Consider the following 27,266-nt stretch of genomic DNA (forward strand, 5'->3'; position numbering starts at 1 on the left):
CTAAATCAAAATGTTATGCAGGATGACAGATGGAGTACACTTTGTCAGAAATAAGTAGTCACTAAGCATGGGAAAAGATTTTCATAGTGGAACACTTCCATAAAATATTGTTTGTAAACTTAATTTCAGATGAACAGGAATAAATATCCTGTTTAAGATTTCTTTTTCCTTTCACTTACGTGTGTTTTCTGCGTTTCATCACACTTTTTCCTTAGCCCCTTCCTTCAAGGAACTAGAGAAGGAAAGGAAATACACAGCAATAACAAGTAGAAAGTATGCCCGTGATCAACAGTACTATGGCTGTTTCGAGACTATGTTCACTGTCTCGGATTTTGCTGAACTATTTTTACTCTGTAGGGAGGAGTGGGGCTGGTCACAAATTTAAATGATTTTCTGTTGTTTTACTTAAGACTAGCTGTAGTTGCCCAATTTCATTTTGCCTTTTTTCTTTTTCTTTTTTTTTTTTTTTCTTCTAGGCTTTCTGCTCTGGATTTGGTTCTTTGCAAAATGAATATTGCATTGTTTCACAAAGGTTGGACCCTCCAGTAGAATTTGTCAAGATCAGTGCACATAAATCAACAGCTTATTTTTCCTGAAGACTAATGTGCAGCTTTTAAAGTTTTAATCACAATGAATTCAGGCTTATGGAGTCAAGAAAAAGCAAGTTCATCCTATTGGGAAGAGCGGATCTTTTACTTGCTTCTCCAAGAATGCAGTGTCATAGACAAGCAGACTCAAAAGCTCTTGAAAGTGCCCAAAGGTAGCATTGGGCAGTTTTTTCAAGACCGTTCTTCTGTGGGACACTCCAGAAATATTCCTTGTAAAGGCAAGAAACTGCAGATTGGATTAAAGATTCTGGAACAACCTCACGCAGTCCTGTTTGTGGATGAGAAGGATGTTATAGAAATAAATGAAAAACTAGCCGAGTTGCTTTTGGCCATTACTAACTGTGAGGAAAGGTACAGTCTGTTTAAAAGCAAAAGCAGGTTAACTAAAGGCATCCAAATAGATATTGGCTCGCCTGTTAGAGTACAGCTGAGATCAGGAGATGATAAATTTCCTGGAGTTGTTCGCTTCAGAGGACCCTTAATGCAAGAAAGGTCCTTAACAGGGATATACTTTGGAGTAGAGTTGCTGGTAAGTTTCTTGCTAAGGGGGAACATCATATATATTTTATAAGATGAGCTAGAAATCTTCTATTTAAAGAGGCAGTCATAATAATTTTTTTTTTTTAGAAGCATCATTACCCCTAAAAATTCTGTAACCTTCAGTGTTTTCATAAGTATTGTTATTAAATACCTGTGAACACACCGTATCACATCAGCCTTGTATTCTACACGTTAAGTTAAACTTGCTGAGGTGCATGGGCTGGCAAAAAGACTTGAACATACTCTGACTCTTCCAGCCTAGAAAAATTAAATTACTTACATCCCCATTGTGGCAAATACCTGACTCTCGGATTTCTGTTGAGTGCTTTGTTTTTCCCTGCACGTGGCAGGATACAATCCATAAATGCAGGCTTGGATTTTAGGGCTGCTGGTTTTGTAGAGCATTAAAAGTCAAATGGCAGCTAGTTAAGATAGAGAATGTTGCTGTTGTGTGCTCCTAGTGAGATATTTCTGCAAAATTAATGTCAACCATAAGCTTTTGAAGGATTAGATTCAGGAGAGTGAAAAATATACTTCTAATGCAAGAGTGGCAAAGTCCTCTTTAAACTTTTCCCAAATTCTTTACAATTCCCACTAAGAACCTCAGGGAATATCAGGTCCAAGTGCTTCTGAAAATCAGCTCTCTTTATTTGGCATCTAAGTGGAATTATTGAACGCTTAGCGTTATGTCTAATATGAAATAGTCTTGCCTTGATATGGCAAAAATTTGATGATGGAAGCCAGATTTGCACCTGAAGAAAACATGCTTCTCTTAGTGAAAAGGCTTCTGCCTGCAGCTACTCTCTAATCTAATGATATCTTACTGTTTATTCCCCTGAGATAGACAGTGTGTATATTTGCCACAAATTCCGGCAACAGAATTCTCCCAGTATAATGATAGTTCATCAGGCAAATTTTTACTGCAATTTCTCCAAAACACTGGATTATGTTACTGCTTTTATAGTAGTCTGCTTTTGCACAAAATACACTGGTTTGGTTTTTTTTTCCTTTTTTTCCCCTCCTCTTCTTCCTCCTCCAACACTTAGGAAGAAGGTCGCGGTCAGGGCTTTACTGATGGACAGTACCAAGGCAAGCAGCTTTTCAGATGTGATGAGGATTGTGGGGTTTTTGTTGCTTTGGACAAACTGGAGCTGGTGGAAGATGATGACAATGAACTGGAAAGTGACTATGCAGCTCCAGTTGACGCAATGCAGGTAGAACTTCCTCCTCTGGAGATCAACTCCAGGGTTTCTCTGAAGATAGGAGAGAGTATAGAGTATGGGACAGTTATATTCTGTGATGTCTTACCAGGAAACGAAAGTTTAGGATACGTTGTTGGAGTGGACATGGTAAGAAAATAATCTGACTTTAATAACTTTTGCATGTGTGTTAGCTAGTAAATTACATGCAATATAGAAGAAGAAACATTATCTACAAGCTACTTCAGTGGAGGCTGACCTAAAATGGGAAATAAACACTTGTGTTGAAAGATGCCCCTTGGTGGTAATTGTTTTTTGGCATCAGGTAAATGGTATCCTATTTGATGCTAAACAGTTCAGGAGAAATACTCTGGTTACTCTCAGGAGCCTCCACTGAGCTACTTGCAATGTTAGATGTCAGTGTTGAAGTAATGAGTGTTTGTCTTGTGAGACTGGCTTTGTTCTGCCTTTTAAAAAAGTAGGCTGGATGCCTGTTAGCTATTTTTAAAAGCTTTTTGTCATGTAACTTTGGTTTGTTTGACTTTGTTCTACCTTAAAATACTGAGTTTTAAGTACGAAAGTTGATCTTTCAAGAAAATGTGAAGCTTGTCATTAAAAATTATTTCTAGCAACTTGAATTTTTTAAAATGAACAGCTTTCAAATTTTTGGTAGTTAAAGGGCGGTTTTGGTTTTGTAGATCAGGTGCTTCCATTTTCTTGATTGCAGTAGCTGTTGCCTAACAGTGCGCTGGAATTGTTCTAACTTGTTTATAAATAATGGATTTTAGTAGAGGAATGCTTGTTAAAATAGGAAATATTTCTCAAAAGACCAGTTTTTAAGTTTGCGTTTGTCTTTAAAGACTGTAACGTTTGACTGTTCTAAATACAGACTTTGTTACAGGAAAATGTAGATGTTGTCAAACCTTTCGTTTTCCTACTTTTTACATTCTCGAAGACATATGTGTGTATTCTGTACGATGTAAATCTTCTCTTGGGATACATGTAACATGTTTTTCTATTTTTAGGATAATCCTATTGGAAACTGGGATGGAAGATATAATGGAATACAGCTGTGCAGTTTTGCAAGTGTTGAAAGTACACTGCTTTTGCATATCAATGATGTTATTCCAGGTATGCTCTGCTTTCTTAACCAGAACGCAGACTTTGATAACATCTCAACTTAGGCACAGTTACATGATTGAAACAATACCGCGGAATTAATATCCTAAATTCACTTGAATTAGTTTAACCTTCTGTGTTACACTTCTCTTCAGTTTCCTACTCCTTTTGGTTACAGTCTCACTAGTAGAAAAAGTTTAATACTGAAAAAAATTCATGTCAAATTGTATAGTATTTACAATACTATACAGTTGTATAGTATTCATGAATATGTGAGTGTCTATCTGTAGCGGGAATCTTTTTATTGAATGTTCACTTTACTCCAGGAGTTTAAATATCTTGGATCAGAAAGCTGTTCTTTCTGTGCTTGAAATGTATTGGTAGTATTACTTATGCATTCTGTGAGTAAATACTTGAAAATTCATAGCAAGACTGGAAAAATTCACTCTCTGCACTAATTCACTGAATAGTGTTAAGTTGTAGCCACTACAGTCCCCTGATTCCCTTTCTGAAGAAAGAAAAAAGTTTCATGTAAAACTTTTGTTTGTGCTCTGTCTGAACACAGGTACTAATGAGTGTGCAGTCTTGTACAGCCTGTAGTCTGTAACCGTTGCCCTCTCTTCAATGTGGCTAACTTTTCTTATGTTCACCTCCTACTTGTTGGTTAGTTGAGATGCATGTTTTTGCATGCATTCTCCTCTCTTCTCTGGAGAATTCATGGGGACTTCTCCGTTTTTGGAAAAGAACATTTGTTGTAGATGTGTTGGTAGAAAACAAACATGCATCTGTTTCCCGTAATGGAAGCATGCACATACATTGAAGAACATGAAGTCAATCTATTTGATGTGTTCAAGAAATAATGGTAGACTTCAGAGTAAAGTAATTGCTGCTGTGATAGAAGCAAATCCTATATACATAAAATGTTGGTTATGTGTCAAACAAGGTTTTGCTCCACTCAGTTTTGAAACTTAGGATGCTAGACCTTGGTTTAGTTAGGTTTCGAGTTGAATTTCTCTGTGATATAGTAAAAGCATAAGAAAGGGAAGCTAATATTCTCTTCATATACCACGTCTTAGAGACTGTGTCACAGGACAGGAGACCTCCCAAGCTTGCCTATACCTCAAGAGGTGGTGGTGACAAAAGCTTGTTCAATCATAGTAAGCCAAAGGCTACAGGTACGTATGGGAAGTTGATTTTCTTTACCTGTGTAAGATTACAAATTTCTGTTGCTTGGGGAAAAGTGTTGCTTTGCATTTTCTGTCACTTCATTTATTATTTCAGTTATATATCAGGATAAATTTCTCTGAAGTAGAGTATTAGTATGAATTTATTTAATCATAATAAAGATGGTAGTTTATGTTAAGACTGCTCAAAATACCTTCACTTACATGAAAAACAGTTCGAGGTTTAGCAAAGATTCAAGAGCATATTACCTAGTTGTCTAGTATAACCAGTTCAGGGCTGCATTCTGTTTTTCTGAAAGTGTGGTGTGTGTTTGGGGTTTTTTTAGTTTTTTAATAAATATAGTTTGCTGTTGTCTTCCTTCTGCAGGACTAGAAACTTCCAAACTTTTAGCCCAGGAGCAGATCTATTTAATAGTGAATATGTTAATTTTGCTGTGATTCAGAGCCAAAATTGAATTCCCAAAATATAAATTTCTTTTGACTCTGGTTTTGGCCAGCTCTGAAAATCCTCCCAGGGAAAAAAAAACTAGAAGGGAAATAATATTTCTTTTTTTTTTGGTGTTTTTTTTTTTTTTTTAAAGGCAGCAGTCAAAATTAAGTGTCTTTTGAGTTTACTAGTGGCTATTTTGGGTTGTAGGATACTAATGACAGTATATTCCGTAAGCTTTCATTCTACCTGGCATTGGATGCTGGCAGAGATGGTCTTCACTGAAGTAACTGCAGTTGTATGTTGGCACAAGTTATAGCTGTGTGGAATTGGATCGGTAATTTATTTGCCTACTCTGAAATTTTTTTGCTTTAAAAACAAAAAAATGCCTGCTGTATGCTGTATCTCAAATATTTTCTTATATCCATAATTTATAGTGATGAAAGATTTGCACTTGAGGGGTATTTTCTGCCTTCTTTTCAGTTTCATGACTTGAAATTTTAGCTTGGAGGATTAACTTGGTTTGGGATAAACTGCTGTCTTGTTGCAAGCTTAGAACTGTGTTAGCTTTGGTGGGAGAGTTTGCTGCTTTGTGGAAAGGCAGTTATGTCTTCTTGAAAGTATAGTAACAAATTTTATACTATAAAATAAGAGCGTAGCTAACCCTTTGTAAATAGAGATTAATCTCTTCAGTAAAACGTATTGTTTTCCAGGATCTACCTCTGAACCTGGAAATAGAAACAGATCTGAAGTCTTCTACACATTGAATGGCTCATCAGTTGACTCTCAGCCTCAAATGAAAACAAAACCCCCATGGTATATTGATGAAGGTAAAGAGAGATGATAGTCTTTCATGTAGACATAGACTTTATTCAAAAACCAAAACAAACCTAGAGTGTATTGATGTTCTTCAAATAAAACAAGGATGAGTTTAAATTTAAAACAATTGGAATATGTTGTCTTAGTGGAAGACATACTATATGATAAAAAGCATCTTGGAACCCCCATGAAAATATACTCTGTCTTAATTGACAGACCTGTTGTTTTATTCTGCATGTAGGAGATTACATTCTTGGCAATGTATGTGCAGCTCTGTGGGAATGCGTATTTCTTGCAGGCAAAGTAAAAGCTGAGGCTTGGAAGGAAGATATGAAGATACTCCTTGTAGCCAAGTATATAGAGTAATTTTACTGTCTTTTTGTAGCTAATGATACAGATGTAAGGGAACTGTAATATTCTGCCGTGCCAGCTAATCAGTCTGGAAGTAGCGGGGCGGGGGGGGAATCTGACTAAGCATACATGTTTTTTCAGTATTTTTTGAAGTTATTTCTGTGAAATCTCTCTCTGAGTTCTTACAAGTATTGGTGTATGTACCCAAAGGATCAGTATATCTTGATTTGCTTCCAGATCTAATTTCTCCCCCCCCCCCCAAGTCAACTTTTCCAAAGTGTGGCTGGCTGGCTTAGCGACTGAAGGGGTAAATACTAAACTAATAATGTTAATTTACAATGGAAACCTATAGCAGTAGTAGCCCCTGAATTCCATGAACCGTAAAACAAAATGGGTTAGAATTGTTCTTGGCTGCCTAATGGATGTTGTTCCAACAGCTTGGAACTCTGTTTAAAAACTAGTTTATTATAATATTTAAAATAAACAAGGTAAATATCCTGTCTAGAAAGGACTATGAAAGTAAAGGATTAAATAATCTTTTTAAAAGTTTTGGACATTAACTTCAGTTAATAAAACAGCGTGGGGAGAAGAGGTGATGAAGAGGAGGCTTTTGCTCTGTGAATACCAATTGTGTATTAGAGACCATGTAGAGAGATGAGGGGAGAGACAGAACACTTGTGCTATTACATCTAGTTGTGATCTGATTTATCAAGCACTGCATTAGTCATGACATTTAAATCCTTTATTCTTTATAGACATTGATAGATTCCTTGTGTTAGAACCAAAGTATATTGTGATAGAGCCAGGGGAATACGCACTTCTCCATTTGCAAATCATATCTGCCAGCAATTACTCATCTCTGTAGAAGCTGTGAACCAAATCCTTTCGTCAGTCACACTGACGAATGAGTTCTTCCTAGTTTTGCCAATTACAGTCATAATCCTTGGGGCTGTTAACTTGTATTCAAAGAAAAAGTCCGATGTGAGGGTATTAAAAAAAAAAAAAAGTCTTCAATCTAAACCTTCCTGTAGTTTCTGGCTAACCTCCTTTCTCTGTGCTCTTTGTTTCCATTGGTTGTGGTAAAAGTGGTAGGGCTACAGCAGTGTCTCCTCAGCCAGTTCTCTCTCTTCACTGTTGCCAAGTGACAAACATCTTTCTACATGTCCCCAGCTGTTAGTGCTTCCTATACAGGACACCCATTAAATCAGATGTGGTTGCAGATACACGTCATTGGTTTGATAGCTAAGTCTTTCTTTTTGTAAGATGGGGGGGGGCGAAACCCCAACATTTACTAACATCATGGTTTTGATTTTAACAGTTGCTGAAGACCCTGCAAAATCACTTACTGATTCATCTCCTGGATTTGGGCATTCTTCACCACCACTGCAGCCACCTTCGACAAACTCTGTGTCTACAGAAAACAGATTTCACTCCCTCCCTTTTAGCTTGACAAAAATGTCAAGTACTAATGGTACTATTGGACATAGTCCTCTCTCTTTATCTGTTCAGTCAGTCATTGGTGATGTAAATACTACAACTAACCAGGAGAGTCCATCAACAGCAGGCCCAGTCGGGAACTCACATGGTCTTGAAGCAGGTTCCTTGGCTGAAGTTAAAGAAAATCCTCCTTTCTATGGAGTAATCCGCTGGATTGGCCAGCCCCCTGGAGTAAATGAAGTATTAGCTGGACTGGAACTGGTAAATAGAAATTGTACTTCACATTAATATTAATTACATGTTACTAGTTTTGTTTCTGAGAGTTGATGCCTGTATACTTTGCAAAAGCAGTCAGTCTGGAGGAATTTGTCCGAACAGATTGCCATGTGATGTCCTTATAGCTAAATTCTTAGATGAGCTCTGACTTTTGTGGCTGTCCTAGACCTTACTCTGTTAATAGGCTCTGAGATGTCTTTATGTCACAATGGGTAATTGAATTTGTAGGACTGGTCACTCACTCACTTTAAAGGAGCGCCCTTTGCTTACGTTATGGAGATTTTAATTGAAAAAAGCCGACCGTATTTAGAAGTTCTTTGAAATGCAGATTTACATAAAATGCCCTGGCTGTAAGAGTTATTGAATATCAGTTTTTTGCATACCAGCAAGCAGGCAGCATCAGTTACGACTGTCAGTCATAACACTGGTTTTGATAATCGATGGTAGTGATATTGTTGATTTGACAGCCATGTGCTTTATGTGTTCCTGTGGGCCCTTTGTAAATTCACAGTTGCTGCAAACTTGAATTGCTGTTATGTACTGACATTTACTGTGTGGCAGCTGCTGCCAAGGTTGTGATTGGCTATCAGTTAAATTAATGTGTACGCAATTAGGGAGATGGCGTTCTTTATTTTGGGATAATGTTCAGTAAAATTTCAGATAAAACAGTGTACAATTATTTAAAACAACAAAGATCTTTAGCAAAGTAGGTGACAATGTGACTGGAATTTCAGCTGTTACGAAAAATCCTGATGCTTGTGGGTTTTTTGGGTGAAGCTCAAGCTATAGTTTGCCACAGGTGTTCTGAGACTGCATTATGTTCTGAGATGCCTTATGTTAAACTGGGGTCTTGGGCTTGCATGTCATGCATTCCTGCATTAAAACCTAGCAATTGTCAGGAAGCAGACAATATACCTTAAATCATGTTGTCAAAGATAAATAATGATAACTTGTTATTTTTCATACCTAGTTTGTGTTGTCTTTCCTTGATGTAGATTTTGTGTGATCTGAAGCAGGTATTTTTCTTGTGCAGGCCACAGTCACACTGGAAGTATTCACGCTACCCAATGCTTAGCGATTTTAATTGAGTTTTAAAAGGTGCTCGGTAGTGCATGTGTGCTCTTTCTAACTACACAAGAAATTTGGAGTGACTAGCTGGCTTAGTTAAGTTCCTAATATTGACTAGGTTTAATTCTTGCTCTCCTCTGCCACCTGCCCCAAGCTGCTTCTGATGGAATTTTTGTTTTATTTTGGATGGAGTGAAAGTTTAAGCATGAAAGAAAAAAATGCAAGTCTTAATTTCCTCAGTAAATCCAGTTAAAGAACACCTCCGCTGAAGCTTTGTATACTAAAATGCAGGAACATTGTATATCAAGCTTCGGAGTACCTGAAGGGTGACTTATGGGTAGATACTTTATCAAGTGTCTTACTGCAGAATTCTAGAAGTAAGAAAAATAGTGAATTCTCACTTGAATTTTCAGGAAGATGAATGTGCAGGTTGTACGGACGGAACATTTAAAGGAACTCGGTACTTCACTTGTGCTCCGAAGAAAGCTCTTTTTGTTAAACTCAAAAGCTGCAGGCCAGATTCCAGGTTTGCCTCACTACAGCCTGTTTCCAACCAGATTGAACGCTGCAACTCTCTAGGTACTGAGCTTCTGCTTATTACTTATTTATCAGCTGGGAACTGACCTGGGTTTTGGTTTCATTTATTCCTGCAATATGTTCTTTGTATTGAACAACTTGAAAATCTGTACAGCTATTACTTAAATGAGATTAATGAATAGAAGATCAGTCTGTACAGAACATAACAGTTCTATGGATTACTTTTTTTATGCTTTAAAACAAGAAAATGTTCATATATTTAAAGAAATTTCATAAAGTTAAGGGATTTTTGGTTATGCTGTACATTTTTTACTTTAGAAGTTGTAAAGCAATCTTGCTGAAAATGGTATTTGCAACTCCAGCAATACGTGATTGCCTTATCAGAAATAAAGACAGTTATTTTTTCTATAATGTCAAATTATTTTTTTTTCTAAATATTAACATAGAAAAGCATGTATTTTTATGGTGAAAGTTAGTGGTGAAAAACTCAATTTTTTTTTTCTAACTTCAAATATTTTAGATTTCTTGGGTCATGTTATATTGCTTGGGACAACAGCGAAGAAAAAAGTGTCTGATACTTGTAAGATAGTGTGAATAGGGCATTTATAATGAGAAGAGGACTTCATTCCTACTGGATAAAATAATTCAGTGCTGCAGGCTTTCTGAAGCACTCGAATGTGCATTGTCAGTGGAATGTAAGGCCTTGTTCACTCTCTGGAAGACAGTGAGTCTCAACTATAATAAAATGCTATTCTAGTCCAGAGAAGGAATGCTTACACTAAGGCAGCAACTTAGCTATAAAACATTAATAGGAAAATCTCAAGGGGGATAAAATTTGAGGCTTTAAAGTGTCTTTTGAAAAAAAAAATTTCAGCCTTTGGAGGTTACTTAAGTGAAGTGGTAGAAGAAAACACTCCTCCAAAAATGGAAAAAGAAGGTTTAGAGACAATGATTGGAAAGAAGAAAGGTATCCAGGGTCATTACAACTCCTGTTACTTAGACTCCACCTTATTCTGGTAAGTTCATAATTTGTATAGTGGCATCCCATGCTAGAAATGCAGAACACGTGATCTTTGTTGTAATGACTGTCTGTCTGTATGACTGTGCAGCTTACAAAGTCATGCACTGCAATCTTTGACACACTTCTATGCTCTTCCAAGTTGAACAAGTTCTGCAGCATTCGCTGCATAACATGAAGTGCTAATCATGTCCAAATTGTACTGGCCCTTATGTATCTATACCTTTTTTGACTGAGTGAGTCCCTGGCCTGTAAATGGTTGAAGGATGAGAGTGCACAGGCCAGGGGGTGGAGGGAGGGAAATACCTCTTATAACTTATATGCAGAATCCTGCCTGGGCAACTGGTTTTGTACTCTGCTGCAGAAAGGATACTGGGTTAGAGTGGACTTTTACTATTTTAGAACAGCTATGTTGTCCTCTGTCCATAATTATCTCTTTTTGAGTTTGTTTAGTTCTTTAATTCTTCCTGTGGCTTTGCTTGGTTTGTCTTATGTTGCTCAGGCATCTGAATGGTTGTATCTTCCAGCATCAAAACAACCTTCCTTTTCTTTTTTTCTTTGTAGCCTGTTTTCTTTTAGCTCTGTTTTGGACACTGTGTTACTCAGACCTAAAGAAAAGAATGACGTAGAGTATTATAGTGAGACTCAAGAGCTATTGCGGACAGAGATTGTGAATCCTCTGAGAATGTAAGTAAAGACATGAACTGGTCTCTGGTCTGATATAAATTTTATGCTAGCTCCTGCTGTGTATGCGTTCCTATGGCAAACCTGAAAAGTTTGGCTAGCTGCTGCTGCCTGTTCAATTTTTTTTTTTTTTTTTTTTTTTTTTGACTTGTTCGTCATGGTAAATTTAATCAGTGCTAACTGGAAATAGTTATTCATTGTTTGGTGATAAAATATTTTCACTAGTCTGTATTTGGAAATGCGATCGTCATAAAGCTATTGTAGAATTTGTATAGGTATGAATACAAAAGCATTGGTAAATACAAGTTATGTTCGTTCACAGCATTTGTATTTACGTGTTTTTAATGCTGCTGTTCTTGACAAGTATCTGGGTTATCTGATGTGGAGTTTCACAATCGGATAGATTTGGCGGTGCTTTAAAAGTTTCATTAATTTTTACATGTGGTCTGCAAGTGGTCAAAACGCTTTTATTAAAAGAACTTAACATGAGCTTTGTAATTTCTCAGGCACAATGAACAGAGGAAGTACGGCAAAAATCTGCATGAAAAGTTATTTGTCTTTAGCTTAATTTTTTTAAAAACATGCAAATAATACAGTTGTAGTTCGGAAATTCTGTGGGCTGTCACTGAACAATTTATCACACAGTTTTTCTTTTGATTCCTGGAATAAAATGATGGCTTCTGAACCCTTGTTCTTGTAAGGGTATGTGTGTACTTTGCCTGGTGTGTGCCAGGGTTCTGTGGTGTAGGTAGTAGTATACACACCAAGTAGCAGAACTCTTAAGTGGCTGAGAAGACTGAAAGTCTTACTTCTACTTTTCCACCATGCTTAAAACTTTCTTTGCGCTTTTTGTAAGGTTTTAGAGGAACAGATTGAACGCTCAAAACTTCAGCTTCTTAGGTCAGCAATACAGTTCTGTATCTTTTTCTCAAATATTGAAATAAATTTTTTTTATTAACAACTCCCACAGTACTGTGGGATGTATTAAGCGGTGCAAACTAGAGTGAAAACAACAAATCAAAAGTAATTGACTGACAAATCAGAAAACAGTTATCCTGGTAAGTTAATGCTTAAAAAGAGCTCTTCAAGGTTATGCAAGAACATTGAGCACTGCACTAAATTTATACTGCATTAAAAAAATGGGAAGTCAGATTGAATATGGGAAGTCAATACATAGTTTTGAAGAAATACTGTGCACAGTTAAAGAAGGATCTGAGAGCTTGTGTTTCAGCATTTAAGAGTTTTGGGGTTTTTTTTTCTGCTTCTCTGACTTGATCACAAACTAGCTAATAGCTTGTTAAACCCATTTATCTTAGATATGGATATGTATGTGCTACAAAAATAATGAAACTGAGGAAAATACTTGAAAAAGTTGAGGCTGCATCAGGATTCACTTCAGAGGAAAAAGGTAACTGGGGAGGTTTTCCTTTCTTTGAGATTTGTAAGAATCATAATATGAAGGAACTGAAATACTTTACTATGTAATTATACCAGAACAAAACACACAAATATTTCTCTGTAGCAGTAGTATCTCTACCAGAGATTTGAGTGACCATTGGGTGGTAAAAGGTCTTTTCTGCTTCCTCAGGTCTGTAAGGAACCCTAGCTGAACAGTTTGTGCCGTAACAGTCTTTCACTGACTGGATTTCTTTTCTTGCCTTCCTGCGCCCGTGTAACTCCCAGTTAGGGTTGATCCAAGGCTCTTCCTCAGAAATGAAGACTGTGATAAGGCTGGGGTCTTTGTCCTCTTTCAAAATGTCACTTTGGTCCCTGAGGAATAATCTTCCCACTACAACATTTCATTGTCACAATGGTTATGTAGTATTTTAAGAAATAAAATGTGTAAATCACGTTAGAAAAATTGATTCCCAATCTTTTGATCTTCTGCTGCATGTAATGATTAATTAGCATTGCATTATGTAGCTGTTTCGTTTTGGTTTGGCAGAACACTACTTTCTTTGTAAATGCTAAATGCTGAAAACCAATATTTATTGCAGTTAGTGGCAGGAAGAGAAATATAACAGAAAGCTCTCAGTGTTGGGGGAGAATAGACCTCTGGGAAGCCAGTGTTGGCTGCATTCTTGATTAGAGAACTCGGTCTCTAGTTTAGATGAACTTTGTACTACTGTGTGGTTTTTATGGAAGTGTTACTGTCACTAGTCCTCACCGCTTCTCTGCAGTTTCACTGTTTTCTTTTGAAAGCTTTTATTTCTCCTGGAAAAGTTGTGTGGCGCCATATGATTCGTCTGAAATACAGAGCATCTTTTTGATCTTTGCTGGAAAGCTTTGTTACCCTGTTGAGCCTGTGTCTTTTACTAGGGCCATTTGACACCAAAAGAGTAAATAGAGGTTTGTGTCATGAAAATGTTCATAGTTTGTCATAATCTTACTGTATTAATAAAGCTGTAAAAATGAACCTTTACTTTTTTCCTATTAAAATTTTGAAAACTTTCATTTAAAATCAGTCTTGAGTAATGTATCTGGTTTTGCATACTAACAAGACTTTTTTTTTCTCCTCCCCCAGATCCAGAAGAATTTTTGAATATTTTATTTCACCATATTCTAAGAGTTGAGCCACTGTTGAAAATAAGGTGAATCTTTTTTCTTTGTTGAACTCATCTATTTGTAGAGGCTGATGAGGAGAGAGTATCTTGCTGCCTTTGAAATTGAGATAGCTCTTAGAGCACCTTTGACTTGTGATTCGTATTTCTAATAAGATTCAATATAATAAAGTTACATTGACAAATTTGACACTATTTCCTACCTTTTTTGGTAGGTAGTTTTTGTCCCATTAGTCTCTTGTTGCAAAAGCTCATGAACATAGTTTCATGAGAACTGGACAAAGATTCCCTGTCCTAGTGCTGCCTACTTGAGAGCCTTACTGTCTTCCTGTTAGCTATGCTGGAGAAGGGCTGCTGTAAGAGGACCCTACAGCACTTCTTAATGTGGCCTACAGCTTATAGCTACTTATTTCTGGGACAAGCTGCAGAGATTGCTGAATCAGTGTTTAAGCTGTGGAAACTGATTTGCGTTTCTTCTTTAAGGCTAATGAAAATATTTCAGTGGTTTGCCTTGATTAAGTTTGGCTTCTCTTTATCAAAATAACAGATACTGGCATTTATGTATGCCTTCATTCTTGACTGTAGCACTACAAGGATTCAGCTGTCATAACTGAGTTTAACAGAGGTCGGGATTGTTGCCCACTGCTGTCATTCTGCTAGCTGGCACCTGCTGTTCCCAGGTTCCTTGCTGCACTCTGTGGCAGCAGCAGTGTTGCAAGGCATTTCCCGTAGTTTTTCAGTCCTTTCCTCATCGCAGGAATTGTGTTAATTTATATGCTGCTTTAGTTCAGCGGTGTGTGAGGTGTGTAAGTGCCCACTGTCTGTCGCGCTATGCAGAGATACGTGAGCTACGACACCATAACTAGAGCATCTGTGTGTAGTGTGGTGTAGTTCACTACATAGATGCCATTTGAGTATACTGAGGCTAACTTCTGTGGTAGTTCTGTAGGGAAATTTTGGAAAAGTTAAAAGGGATGAGAGATCAAGGCATATCATGAATTTGGAACTGTGTTCCTGCTTCTGCCTAGACAAAGGTCTATGTTTGTAATCTACTGTTAGGTTAAAAAAAAAACCCCAAACCAAAACACAACAACTAGTAACTTCAAGCATGTATTGGGTCTATATAGAAAAATGTTTAGAAAATAGCTTGCCATCTTAAGAACCTCACAGTTGTTGTTACTGCCTCTCTTCAATTCTGTGAAATACAACGTGCTGAGAAACCCCTGTGGCTACTGTATTATTCCGGTGAAACAGCTGGGGTACAATACTATAATTATAATAATAGTATTTATTATTATAATTAGAATAATAGATCTTCATGTGAGAATGTATTTCTAGTTTTTGGTAGTTAACAGGTGTGCTGCTGTGGCAGAAATCACAGCTGAAAGGAGTAAAGTAAAAGCAAGGGAAGATGCCTCTTATTCCACTTGTATGTTTCTGCACTGTCTTCCATATTTCTTTAATCCCTCTTTTGTAAAGCTTGGCCTTCGAGGTTTTTTGTCATGTCTGTGCTATACAGAGGAGAACAGAACTTATGTTCCACCATTCAGCTTTTAGCACTGAAGTTGGTTTGTTTTGTGCACGTACCTTAACTCTTAACGAGTAATTCAAAAGTCTCCCTTCTTCTTAGAAAGAAGGCTTAAAATTAGTAATAGTAACTTTGAGCATCATACTCTTAGAATCTTCTGAACACCTGAGTACTCTAAAAAGCAATGTTGTCTTAAATGCTGGCTGGGATGGGAGGAGGTTACCATTTATAGCAAATTTGATGAAAGTTCCCAGGAACTTTGACATGGGGATGAAACAGCTCCTCCCCAACTCTTTCTTTTGCTATTGGAGGCCAGTTACTCCTATGTGCTTTTTCTCCATGATAGCAATATCCATTTCTTCAATGAGAGCACAGTCTTCTATATCCTTTCTTATGTCTTTCCAGAGTAGGTTGAATTACTCATCTGAAGCACTCTTCCCAAATATCTCAGATTTATGTTTATGTAACAGAAATATTACCTGGAAACATCAGTACGTAATTTTGACTTTGTTTTGAAACATCTGACCTCTAAACTTAATTAAATGGGTAGCTTAATCCTTTGTCCCTCTCCCTATCCATATAAAATTGTGTTGTGGTTTTGTGGTTCTTGTTTTCTGGTTTTGTTGGGAGGTTGGTTTGTGGTGGGTGTGTGTTTAGTGGGTTTTTTTTGGCCCCCCCCCCCCCCCCCTTTTTTTTTTCTTTTGGTGAGGATGAAGAAGTTTATCCAGACCACTTGCTGTGGCTAGCATTGGCAGTTAATGTAGTAGCCTGCCTTCTTAATGTTTGCCTAGGTGTGGAAGGCTTCTTCACAATTAGAGTTGGACAGCCCTTAAATCTGGATTATCCTTTTGGAGAGTTATTAACTACATAGCAAGTCTAGCAACACTAGCCATCTATGTGAAACTTCCACTGTAGGAAGCAGTGTAAATATCTCCCTGATTAAAAGGAAATGTTTCATTAAACCCAGTCATTTTTTTTAACTCCTTATTGGGAATATCATACTAAAGAGAATTATTGTCGTTCCTTTTGATGTTTTATTACTGAAACTCCTACTTGTCTTTCCAATGAAAGCTGCTTTGGTGTGTTGGAGTTTTCGATGCATATGCTTAAGAAGTATTTCTCAGTTGGTAGTTCAGTAATGCATAGGCATATGTTTTTAAAACATACTCTGAAACTTATACTGCTTTTGTTTCTTAAGTAAGTTTTTCTAAAGTCAGTCCACACTTAATACTCGATTGCCTGTCATCTAAGGCACTTTGTTGTTGCTGTGGGTTTTTGTTGTTGTTGTTGTTGTTTGGTTTGGTTTTTTTTTTTGAAGCACAATATATTCCAATACAGAGAGGATGTTTTGTAGACTATTTTCTGGTAGATGTTATTTTCCTAGTAGAATACAGTCATCCTTACAGTAGAGCTTCAGAATCTGTTTTTTTAAATCTGTTTTTAGATCAGCAGGTCAGAAAGTACAAGACTGTTACTTCTATCAAATTTTTATGGACAAAAATGAGAAAGTTGGAGTCCCAACAATTCAGCAGTTACTAGAGTGGTCATTCATCAACAGCAACTTGAAGTTTGCAGAGGTTGGTGACAGCTGTTGCTTTGTTAGAAGTGATGATACCTAGATACTTGCGCATTCAGCAATGGGACAAAAGTAGGATTTGGTGCGACAACAAAATGCGGACATGTTGGAAATGGGAGTACTAGGTCAGTGGTACAGGTTGCCTACATTACAAAAATATTTTAAGGTTGACTTAATGACATGTATCCTTTGGCTGAACAGACCAAAGTAATTTAGGTAAAGAATTACTAAAAAAAAACTTCTCAGTTACCGCCAGTAAGTTGTTTTAAGGACTAATATGTTGAGATACCTCGGTTTGTAAAAAGCTTTACAAAGGGAAGATTTTTTTCTTTTTCCCCAGGATGGAGGAGTGTAGTCCAGTGTATTTAACATCATACTTGAGCATGACTGGGACTTATGACATATGACAATGATTTAGATGCCACTTTCCTGGGGTTTTTTTAGCTGTAGTTTCTCTCAAAGACTTAATTTTGTTTTGCTTACCGTCTTGTTAATTTTGAAGTCAATGGGCTGCAAATTTAAATAACATGAGTATGTTTATAGCATTGGAAGTATGTCTCTAAATTTAGATGATTATCTATCTCAAGCTCATTACATTATATTCTGGGATTTTACCTAGGCACCCTCTTGCCTGATTATCCAGATGCCTCGGTTTGGAAAAGACTTCAAAATGTTCAACAAAATTTTTCCATCCTTGGAATTAAATATAACAGACTTACTTGAAGACAGTAAGTATATAACATTGCATTGTGTAATGAGAGAGAGTTGTTGAGAGCGACTAACACAGTGCAAGTAAGTACTCCTGGTAGTTTTGATGTTTTGGGTTTTTTAATTAAATATTTAACAAGGTAGTGTGAGATGCTCAGGCTGAGGAGAAAGGAAAGTTTACTGGCTAGAGTGCTTTTTTATTTCCTCATGTCAATTAAAAGCTATAGTTCAGAAGAATGTGGAGAATATAACTTGCTTGATTATGTTTATTTAATTCTTGATTATCTGTACAACTAAACTTCTTATTTCAAGACAATGTTGTTAAAATTGAGTTGTTAGCAGCAAAACAATTCATTAATATGGCAGGTAGGAAATCTTAAAAGCTAAGTGTAGCACTGAGCTTGGTTAACAGATATTTACAATGTTGACTATGTTTCATTAGTCTTCATCAGTTTGTGCTCCATGTTTCTAAGCTTCTTGTCATTTGTTTATCAAACTAGGAGAACCTGAGATTAGTATGTAAACCTGCAGCACGTAGTGATGGTGCGTTTTTCAACTATAAATCTATCACTTTTTTATGACCTGAACTTCTGAAATTTGTCATCCACTGAATTTTCCGTTGCATTACATAAGGAAAGACATCCGATTTTAAATTGGAGATAAGAATTAATAAAACTGCTAAAATATATTAGAATAATAATCTCTGAAACTGTCATGGCCTTTTCTTTAACTTGATTTAAAAGCCTCTTTTTACTTGTTCATGCAGTTGATAGATGATGATAAAAATTAAGTTCTGTTTTGCAACTTACCACTCTAAGCGTTTTTCTCTTATTCCACATTGTGTTAAAGGAAAGAAGTTAAATCCAGTGGTACCTTTCTGCTTTGATTAGCAATCTGGTTTTAGCTTTTTTAATGTAGTGTTTTTCTCCATTTAAAGTAGCAATCCTCCCTCCTTTCCATACCCCTCGTCTTAAAAGCCTCCCCAAATTGGAGACTAATAGCTTCTTTAAAAATGCAGCTCCCAGGCAGTGCCGTATATGTGGAGGGCTTGCTATGTATGAGTGCAGAGAATGTTATGAAGATACTGATATTTCTGCTGGGAAAATCAAGCAGTTCTGCAAAACATGCAATACGCAAGTAAGTTGTTGTCTTTGTTACTCTACGTGGGTTTAACCCAAATGGTATACACTGTAATAATTGAAAGAAAGGCATAAGAGCGTAGTGAGACTTTCTCACCAGCACTAGTGTAACTGCACCCACCAAGTAAAGTGTAGCCTTCGGTGAGAAATCAGGAACTCCACTTGAGCTTGCAGTGCGTTCATCAACAGTTTCTTACTAAAAGCATGGCAACTGCCATTAGTCCTGCATCCAGGACTGAATACAGTGGAGTAGTAGTAATCATAGGCAGCTTGGAATCCGTTTCCTGTCGCCTGCTTTAAATCCTAATTTTACATACATGCTACCTTGTTTGAACTGATAAATTCATGACATAGAACCGCTTAATTTTGAGAGCTGTTTGGTAACTTGCATGAAGCTGTCATAGTCATGGCTTGTTTTCAAGTCTGAGAATAGTAGAAAATTGTTGCATTAAATCTGACCTCCCTTCTAACCTTAGATTTGAATTTTCTGGGCAATATTGAACTATGCTGGTGGGGAAAAAATAGAAGAAACGTTTAGTCTGCTACTGTTATTGCAGTTCCTTCTTGAATGCCATTAATCTTCAGTTCAGCAGTAATGTTCTTTTTAGCTTTGTCTGCCACTGAAACAAATAATCTTATGGGGTGTTCTTTCTCTTCTGAAATATCACTTCAATTGTAGGTTCATCTTCATCCCAAGAGACAGAGTCATAAATTCAATCCATTGTCACTACCTAAAGATCTGCCAGACTGGGACTGGCGACATGGCTGCATCCCGTACCAGAAGATGGAGTTGTTTGCTGTTCTCTGCATAGAAACGAGCCACTATGTAGCTTTTGTTAAATATGGGAGGGATGACTCCGCCTGGCTTTTCTTTGATAGCATGGCAGATCGGGATGGTAGATCTTTTATTTATTCTTATTAATTTTCTCTTAATTTTTTTACATGTATTACTATTTTAAATTTCAGTGCCTATTTCTTAACATTTTGGGGATATTAGTATCGTTTAACTTGATGTACTTGATGCTGGGACACTAATCTTGACACAGCCTTACCTTGGTGCATTGATTTCATAGCAGCCACTGATTTGCATAATCTGAATTTCATCTAAATTGGATACTTTAGTAAGTAGATGGGACAGAAGTAACTGCAGAAGTTTTCTGGTGGGACTCCTTATACATTTTTGTATACCTTGCAAGTTTGGCAGAGAGAATTCATTTTAAATAATCAGCTGCAGGAATGTGTTCTTTCAGTCTATATTTAAGCGGATGTACACAGTTATCAGATAGTATGCAAATATTTTTATTGCTTTTGCTTAAATGACTTAGCGTAGGTGTCTTTAGAATAAAAGAAATAGTCACACATTACAACATCTATGCCGTTCCTTTGAATCTCTTTAGAGTTATCAGTGGAAAACTGTTACCCTGTAATAATACAAATGTCAGTAAAACAAGTGTTCTCTTAGATACTGCTGCATTAAGTAGTGTTTAAATAAGGACTCTGTTCAATTCTGGTGCCTGAGAAAAACAGTAATAGATGCAAGTGTCAGACTCAGAGTAACAGTGCTTTGCATGAAGAATTCTTGAACTCCTCTGTTGCAGTGTGATTTGGCGGGGGGAGAAGAATCTTGCCTCCTGTTGAAAATGAAACTGCTACAGGATTAAAGTCTCTTTCTTAGAACAACCAGAAGGCAATCAAGCGTTGTTTCAGAGTGCTTGAAATGTGCTGAAGTCTGTAAAGAACCACTTTATTTCAGGAATGTAGATCACATGAGATACTCACTGGATATATCTCCTGCTGATCTTAGGGTTTTTTGTATCACAAATATTCTTCTTCAGCTAGTGCTGTAAGCTAAAAACATCTGCTGGGGAACAGTGTCATGGATGTCCATACTTGTGGTGTTTGAATTTGCTTGTTTTTACATGGAAAATGGCCAGGAGCAAACTCTGCCTTAGTCTTGCAAGTTAGGTATAGACACTCATGCTTTATAAATTCACCAACTGTTACCAATTGTCATGTTATTAACAAATTCAGTAGCATTTGAGGTAGAGTATCTATTCAGGTCACTCTCCCAAAGTTGTACAGAATTTTTAGTGTTAATGAAAACCCAAAGTTGTCGTTCTGGTGGGGTTTTTGGGTGGTGGTTGTGTGAGTGTTTGTTTGTTAGTAAACACTACAAGATATGCTGACACCAATTGTGATTTTTCTTGAACGCTACACTTTTCCTGTAAGCTTACCCTGCAGTAGACCAGAATGGCATGTTTAGGTTTTTTTAGAAGGCGTTTTCAAGAACTGGTGATGCTGTCATAATTCAAGTACATTATAAAGAGCAAATATATGTAGATGCTATTCTAATCTGTTTCTCTTTCTTTCCTTATGGTTAAAAGGAGGTCAGAATGGCTTTAACATTCCACAAGTTACGCCGTGTCCAGAAGTTGGTGAATACCTGAAGATGTCTCTAGAAGAATTACACTCGCTGGATTCCAGAAAAATTCAAGGTTGTGCACGAAGACTACTTTGTGATGCTTACATGTGCATGTATCAAAGTCCAACGATGAGTTTATACAAATGAACAATGTCCTCTGGAAAACTGAAGAAACAGTATAGAGTTACCGACTGTTGCATTTGCTGCATTGTTTGGTTAGTTTTAATGCAACCGTTGCTGGCAATGGATGCGATGACAAGGAAGAAGTTGACTATGAGAGCAGAAGGATTACTGTTCCAAAAACTACACGTGGAGTTCTGTAATTGAAGTATTGAAGCATTTTGCACTCTAGGAAGTGTGCTTGTGTGTGTTTGTTTTATAAACAAAATCTAAGTGAAGTTACTAAAACTTAAAGCTTTAAGTGCATTGATTATACACAGGCTTTTTTGAAACGTTAAAGGTGGAATTATATCAGGAGAAACCTCCTTAGTCCATTGAGAATGTAAAGATACACAGTGGTCTTGCTCAGTGCATTTCTGTGGACCAAGGCTGATGATTCTCTTGTGTTTCTCTGCCTTCCACCTCCACCACTTCTCCCCACCCTTTTAGCACCATAGATTCTCTCTCTTAAAGAGAGAATAACTTCAGTTTTAGTAAGAGAAATTTTAGACTGTTCATTGCATATTAATTCTGTTCTGTTATCTGTCTGCTACATTCTTTTCAGTTCACACATTTGCATCTTCAAAATTTAACATTCACTTAAAGATCTGAATTCCTGTCTTGTGAAAATGAAGCACACAGATTTGCTATCTGTTAATGTGCAATTTTTGGAGGGGAAAAAGAGGAGGAGAAGAGGGTATTAAGGGGAAGCATAATTGCTGAAATAGAAAATTAGCAATGAAAGTTAACAGATGTCTTTTTCTAAGTGTCTACTTTGAAAGAAACAAAGCAGTCTGGAACAGAACAGCAACTATATACAAATGATTCGAGGACAAAACAATAAAGTAGTGGATTGCCTCAGGGAGTGTTACTGAAGTGGATTCTAGTCCTTGGTAAAACAAAACTGACTTTTCTACAGTACATTAAGCTACTACCTGGGAATATGTTATACATCTGACTCTTCATTTCAGGATTACTAATGAATATTAAAAATCTCTGCCTGGAAAGATGAAACTATAAGTAAAAGTAGATCAGAGTTTTACTGTGTACCAAGTACCTAATGAAACCTAACTTGAAAAGCTGCAAAACCTGTGTTGATGTAAAATATACTTTGAAGTCTGTTGGTTCCTGTTTGCAATGAAATACTGTTGTTTTAGCTGCTTTTTAGCTACTTCTGTCTACACTGACTAGCAAACATGCAACTATATATATACAGTAAAATCTGGTTGTACAAATTGCATATATATGAGCTGTACATTTTCATATGGAAAACTTCCTTCTTGGGATGAAGTCTATAGAAGGAGAGGTCACAAAATATAACAGAGGAAAAGCCACTTCCAAAAAGCTACTCTTTTAAAGACAATAGAGACTGATCCCGTATTGTAGAAAATGTGGTTACTTTGTTGTTCTTGGCAAGCCTAAAATCTTTCTTTGGGACACACTCTACCCCAGAACAGTACTGGAGAGAGATTTGAAAACTGTGCTTGAAGGACTAATCTGTCTAAAGCAAGGGGTGCTGAGGGAGTTGATCTGTTCCATTAGCTGCTGCATGAAGTGTGCTCTAATTTTTCACTCTCAAGAGCAAGGAAGTTATTAAAAGTGTCACTGTTGCTTTTGCCTCTAATAGTCTCCTGGCTTCCACGTTCCCTTGCCTTATTTATCTAGTCTGTGCTCCTTGGCAAAACTCTGTTTCTTTAGTTTCAGGACTACTACGAGCTCTGGAACTCTTTCTCTCCTGAAAAATTTCAGTGAGGCTTTAGGTGATGGATTCTATAACCATCTGTCAATGGATGGGTTATTGTCCATTGGCTCTTCCTTGGTTACATACCGTCCTGCTCTGGGACGGCAGATGCTCAGATGTGTCAACAAAGATGCCATACAAGCATCTCATAGGCAATGTAAGGTAAAAAGACTAGCTATAGGTCTTGGCTAGGCAGCTTGTATTTATTAAAAGGGACTCGAACGCTTGCGTAATCTGAGCAGAAGGTATGGTAACCCACCCTTGGCTGCATTTTGAAGAGGAAGTCTGGCCACAGCCTCCAGGTACCTCAAGTGATGTTTTTAAATAGAGGTGTTTGCAAAGCAAAGGCAAGAGGGGGCTTGCAAAAAAAAAAAAAAGGCAATACAACGGACTCAACTTGCTCTCTACAAAGTTTGATACCTTGTTTGATACCTTCATTCCCCTAGCCCCGTAGTGACTCTCAACCTGAAAGTAGTTGCAAGTGGTGCCCCCTTCTGAACAAGGAGCAAACGTAAAGGCTTTACAAAAGGAACAAGCACAAACCTATGTACCAATGAGACCAATTTGAATGTCTGGATTCTTCCCTATCCCTAGATTTATTTTCTAGTTTTCCCAATGCATTAACTTTCATATGTCTTCCACTCATGTCATCTTCCCCCCCCCCCCCCCCAAGTATTACGTACTACCTAAAGTTGTAGTTACCTTACCTCTTCCTGCCTGAACTCGGAGAACAGCTTTGGAACTGCTGTGCCAGAGGGGAGACTTGGACTTGGCAACCATATTAAAGTTTTCTAGATGATGAATCTTGTAGCAAAATATCCACTCCTTTTTTACAACTGCAAATATCCAAGAATCGCATTTTTTCAGGATGCAAATTCTATTAGCAGAAGTGAATTAAAATAGATGAGTGTAAATGAACTGCTTGGCTTGCCTCCAATCTTCTGGCCTTTGACTGGAAATGGAAAAGACGTGTGAACTCTTACTGTGGTACACGTAGAGAACATACAGAAAAAACGAGTTTAAATGCATTATTGCGCACGCTTCTTGGTGACAAATACTGTGTTTCGAAATGCAGGCAGTACTTTATAGCCTGAATTTTGTACTACTTTATATTATTGCAAAACAGTAAATAGTTTTGCAAACAGTATATGATTACATGGTTAGTTTATTGCTTATCAGTTAAGACGGCAGAGATGTCTTCTATAGCATAAAAAAAAAAGTGTTGGTTTTGACAACTGAGTCTTCTTTTAATCCAAAAAGTATTGCTTTATGGTGTACTGCATTGGATTGGAGATAATCTGGCAATGTAAATGAAATGTTATGGAAACTAACCCCAATTTTTATTTCCTTTCTCAGAAAGGAGTATAGAGACAGAAAAGTGATTTCACTGTGAAAGGAAACTTGTGAAATAACTTACATACAAGGGTAAGAAACTGTTTCTAGCCTTCAGCATATATTGTAGGGGAATTGAATAAGCTATTTTGAAGAAACAGCCTGCATTTTAAAGCATCTGCTGCTCTTAAATGTAATGCCCAAAGATTCCAGTGACTAAGCACCCAGCTTTTATGTATTTTAATGCATTTCGGAACCTCCCAATCAGTTCTCTTTTTAATATGGTGAATGTGCCAATAAATTAATAGCACTTAGATCATTGCTTCATGGTTTGGCTCAAGTATTGCTAACAACAGCCTTAACCTGTGACTAGGAAAGCACATAGAAAATATGGTTCCTGACAGCCTGTAAAAACATAAAGTTTCATAATGTATAACCTTTCATAATCGGGGAGAAAAACTGCACCCCTGTACAACTCTCAGCCCCTGTTCTGCTCATAATTTTTAGAAATAGGGGTTCAAATCAGTAGAAAATGGAACAAATCACTACACCACTAAATGCTTGCTTACTTTGAACATAGAGGGTAAAGAGAAAAGGTATTAGTTAAAGGTGATGCCTTACACATTACTAAAACAAAAAAACCCAAAGAAGCAAACCCCAAACCGACAGTAAGCTACATCAGAATACTTGTCTTTTGGTGTGGGAGATAATTGGAGGAAAAAAATACAAAAATATGTATGTTCAGTAAAGATCTTTCTAATATCTGTGATACTGATTCTGTGTTCTTGAAAATGTAGTGCTGTGTTTTACTAAATAGCCTGTGAGATTTCCATTTTAAGCAAGTGCTATGTGTAACAGGAATTACTCATAATCATAAATGGTTCATTTCAATGCACTTATTTTTCTTGTGCACTTTATACTCCACTGAATAGATGAACTTGGTCACCACAATCCCTAACTATAGCCTGTTTAATGCAATACTAAGGCACAACATGCTGCAAACTGGAATTTTATGGTTTCAGGAAAAAAAAAAGCATAAAAAGCAGCTTGAAAGCTTTGCGTGTTTTTACCACTGTAACAAAGCATGTTTTTCTCTGTTCTTGATGTTTTGCTAAATAAACATCCCATGTTTTGTGCACAAATAGTCTCTTAAACTTACAAAGGCTGTCTCCAAGAATGAGTTAGTGAAACAAACCGCTGTATCAGGTTGCCCTCAACTAGCCTTAACTTTTTTTCCCCCCCCAATGGTAGAGCGGCGTTAGCTGCTGCTGGAAAGGAATGTACCATGTGCTCTTTCTGTATTAACGTTAATTAAAAATATTATTCTTATGGCTCTGTTCATTTCTTTGGGGGCTTGGAGTTTTGGGAATGTCCTGAACAATAACAAATACAGTGTTGAACGAGCTTGTTTTGTGTATTTATAGAAGGATTTCTTTTTATATATTTTTGATAGTCTCAATTTCAACATTTCTAGGAAACTTAGGAATTGCTGTGCTGTACTGTACCAAATCAGGTCTAAGTATACTACTTGTGTCTTACCAATCAGTACCTGATACTATAGTGGAAAACCAGTGAAAAGCTGCTATGGCTAACTGTAGTTTGCCCGTGGGGAAAAATTAATTTATTTTTTAAATGCTTAGTACACTACCTTACTGACCCTAGATGATCAGCTCCTCCTGGGATCGTGCTGTAGCTTCAGTGCTGCTTCCATAGCTACCATTTAGAAGACCTGCACACCAAGTTTGCATGCATTCTCTATCTAGAAAAATACTGCTAGCCAGTATTTCTAGGTTTAATTTTTTTAATTTCCTGAGTATTGTAGTAATAATAATAATGACTAGAAAGTCCTACCTGGGACTGTAAAAGCAATGCAGTCAATTTTTAGTTGTATTTTTAAAATCTTTATCTTATTGCAAATACTTAAACGCTTGTAAAAATACTTGCAAAAGATATTTTTAGGAAATGTATTACTTCTGCAGTGTAAAGGGTTGGTTTGTTTTTTAAACTGAGTTTTTCATTTGCAGTAAGATGATTATTTGACTTTTTAAAAGCTAAAGCTGAGTCCTCCTGTGAATCACTATAGGAAAGGTGCTCGCAACATTTTTACAGCAATAACATGTTTATCATCTTCAGTGGAGCCGAGCTGTGCTGAGCAGCTGCGGCTGGAGCTTTCCCTGTAGTTCGAGTATTCAGTCACGAGAGGGCAGTGCCTGTACCAGCTGGAAACTGCTGCGTGCCTATGCCTAATTCACGGCTTTTAGAAACGAGGAGTTACAGTCATACGTGTCTATACAGCTATTGTAGGAGTTACAGTCATACGTGTCTATACAGCTATTGTAATCCCATTTTTATAGTGCTGCTCTTAAAACTGCTTTTGGGCTAACGTAATTGGGGTACATATAAAACTTTCACAGGTTTATAAATGTCAAACGTACACCAAATGTAATGCAACAGGTCTTTAGCTCGGCGTTGGCAGTATGTGTAATTCCCCCAATGGTCAAGCCTACAGACAGTTCATAAACAAAGCACTGCAAGTTGAGCTGGTGCCCCCAGTGAGTGTCGGAGCGACCCAAGGGGCTAGGCTGGCATCTCACACAGCAGCCTCAGTCTGGGCAAGGCAGCTTCAAGTCCTTACTGCCCCAAAACTGCCCGTGGCTCTAGGCTCAGCTGTGCAGTGCAAAGCTCCGATAATGGAAAATTGGAGCCAAATGAAACCTCTGTTTGAGTGACTAAAGTAGATACTACTGGGAGATGTAAATGAAATTTGTAGCTAATGAAAACTGTAAACGAATGCAGTAGTAATTTTTCAAACCAAAAACTTTCATGCAAAACA

The 27,266-nt window shown here is 37.2% G+C and overlaps 1 protein-coding gene across 4 annotated transcripts; it reads left to right on the plus strand.

Annotated features, from left to right (window-relative positions):
• The first annotated feature begins 486 nt into the window (after positions 1 to 486).
• CYLD (CYLD lysine 63 deubiquitinase) lies at positions 487 to 23,753 on the plus strand. 4 transcript variants are annotated; one of them, XM_050903768.1, is made up of 16 exons: positions 487 to 1,137; positions 2,195 to 2,497; positions 3,373 to 3,480; positions 4,536 to 4,641; positions 5,791 to 5,907; positions 7,566 to 7,945; positions 9,442 to 9,607; positions 10,440 to 10,581; positions 11,148 to 11,270; positions 12,584 to 12,675; positions 13,792 to 13,858; positions 16,801 to 16,933; positions 17,552 to 17,660; positions 18,659 to 18,777; positions 19,459 to 19,675; positions 21,164 to 23,753. In XM_050903768.1, the coding sequence occupies exons 1-16, from the start codon at positions 631 to 633 to the stop codon at positions 21,346 to 21,348; spliced, it is 2,874 nt and encodes a 957-aa protein (XP_050759725.1). In that variant the 5' UTR covers positions 487 to 630; the 3' UTR covers positions 21,349 to 23,753. The 4 variants fall into 4 exon arrangements, with proteins under 4 accessions (XP_050759725.1, XP_050759726.1, XP_050759724.1 ...); XM_050903769.1 differs by having other exon boundaries at positions 3,373 to 3,478; positions 4,543 to 4,641; positions 7,575 to 7,945; XM_050903767.1 differs by having other exon boundaries at positions 3,373 to 3,478; positions 4,543 to 4,641; positions 21,164 to 23,752.
• Positions 23,754 to 27,266: the final 3,513 nt, after the last annotated feature.

This window comes from Gymnogyps californianus, chromosome 12 (assembly GCF_018139145.2).
Source record: "Gymnogyps californianus isolate 813 chromosome 12, ASM1813914v2, whole genome shotgun sequence".
NCBI lineage: Eukaryota > Metazoa > Chordata > Aves > Accipitriformes > Cathartidae > Gymnogyps > Gymnogyps californianus.

Excerpts from the sequence above, each read along its gene's own strand:
- CYLD (XM_050903768.1), top strand. The coding sequence starts at position 631 with ATGAATTCAGGCTTATGGAGTCAAGAAAAAGCAAGTTCATCCTATTGG. Across the intron at positions 1,138-2,194 it reads ACTTTGGAGTAGAGTTGCTG|GAAGAAGGTCGCGGTCAGGG; the intron begins GTAAGTTTCTTG and ends TCCAACACTTAG. Across the intron at positions 7,946-9,441 it reads TATTAGCTGGACTGGAACTG|GAAGATGAATGTGCAGGTTG; the intron begins GTAAATAGAAAT and ends TTGAATTTTCAG.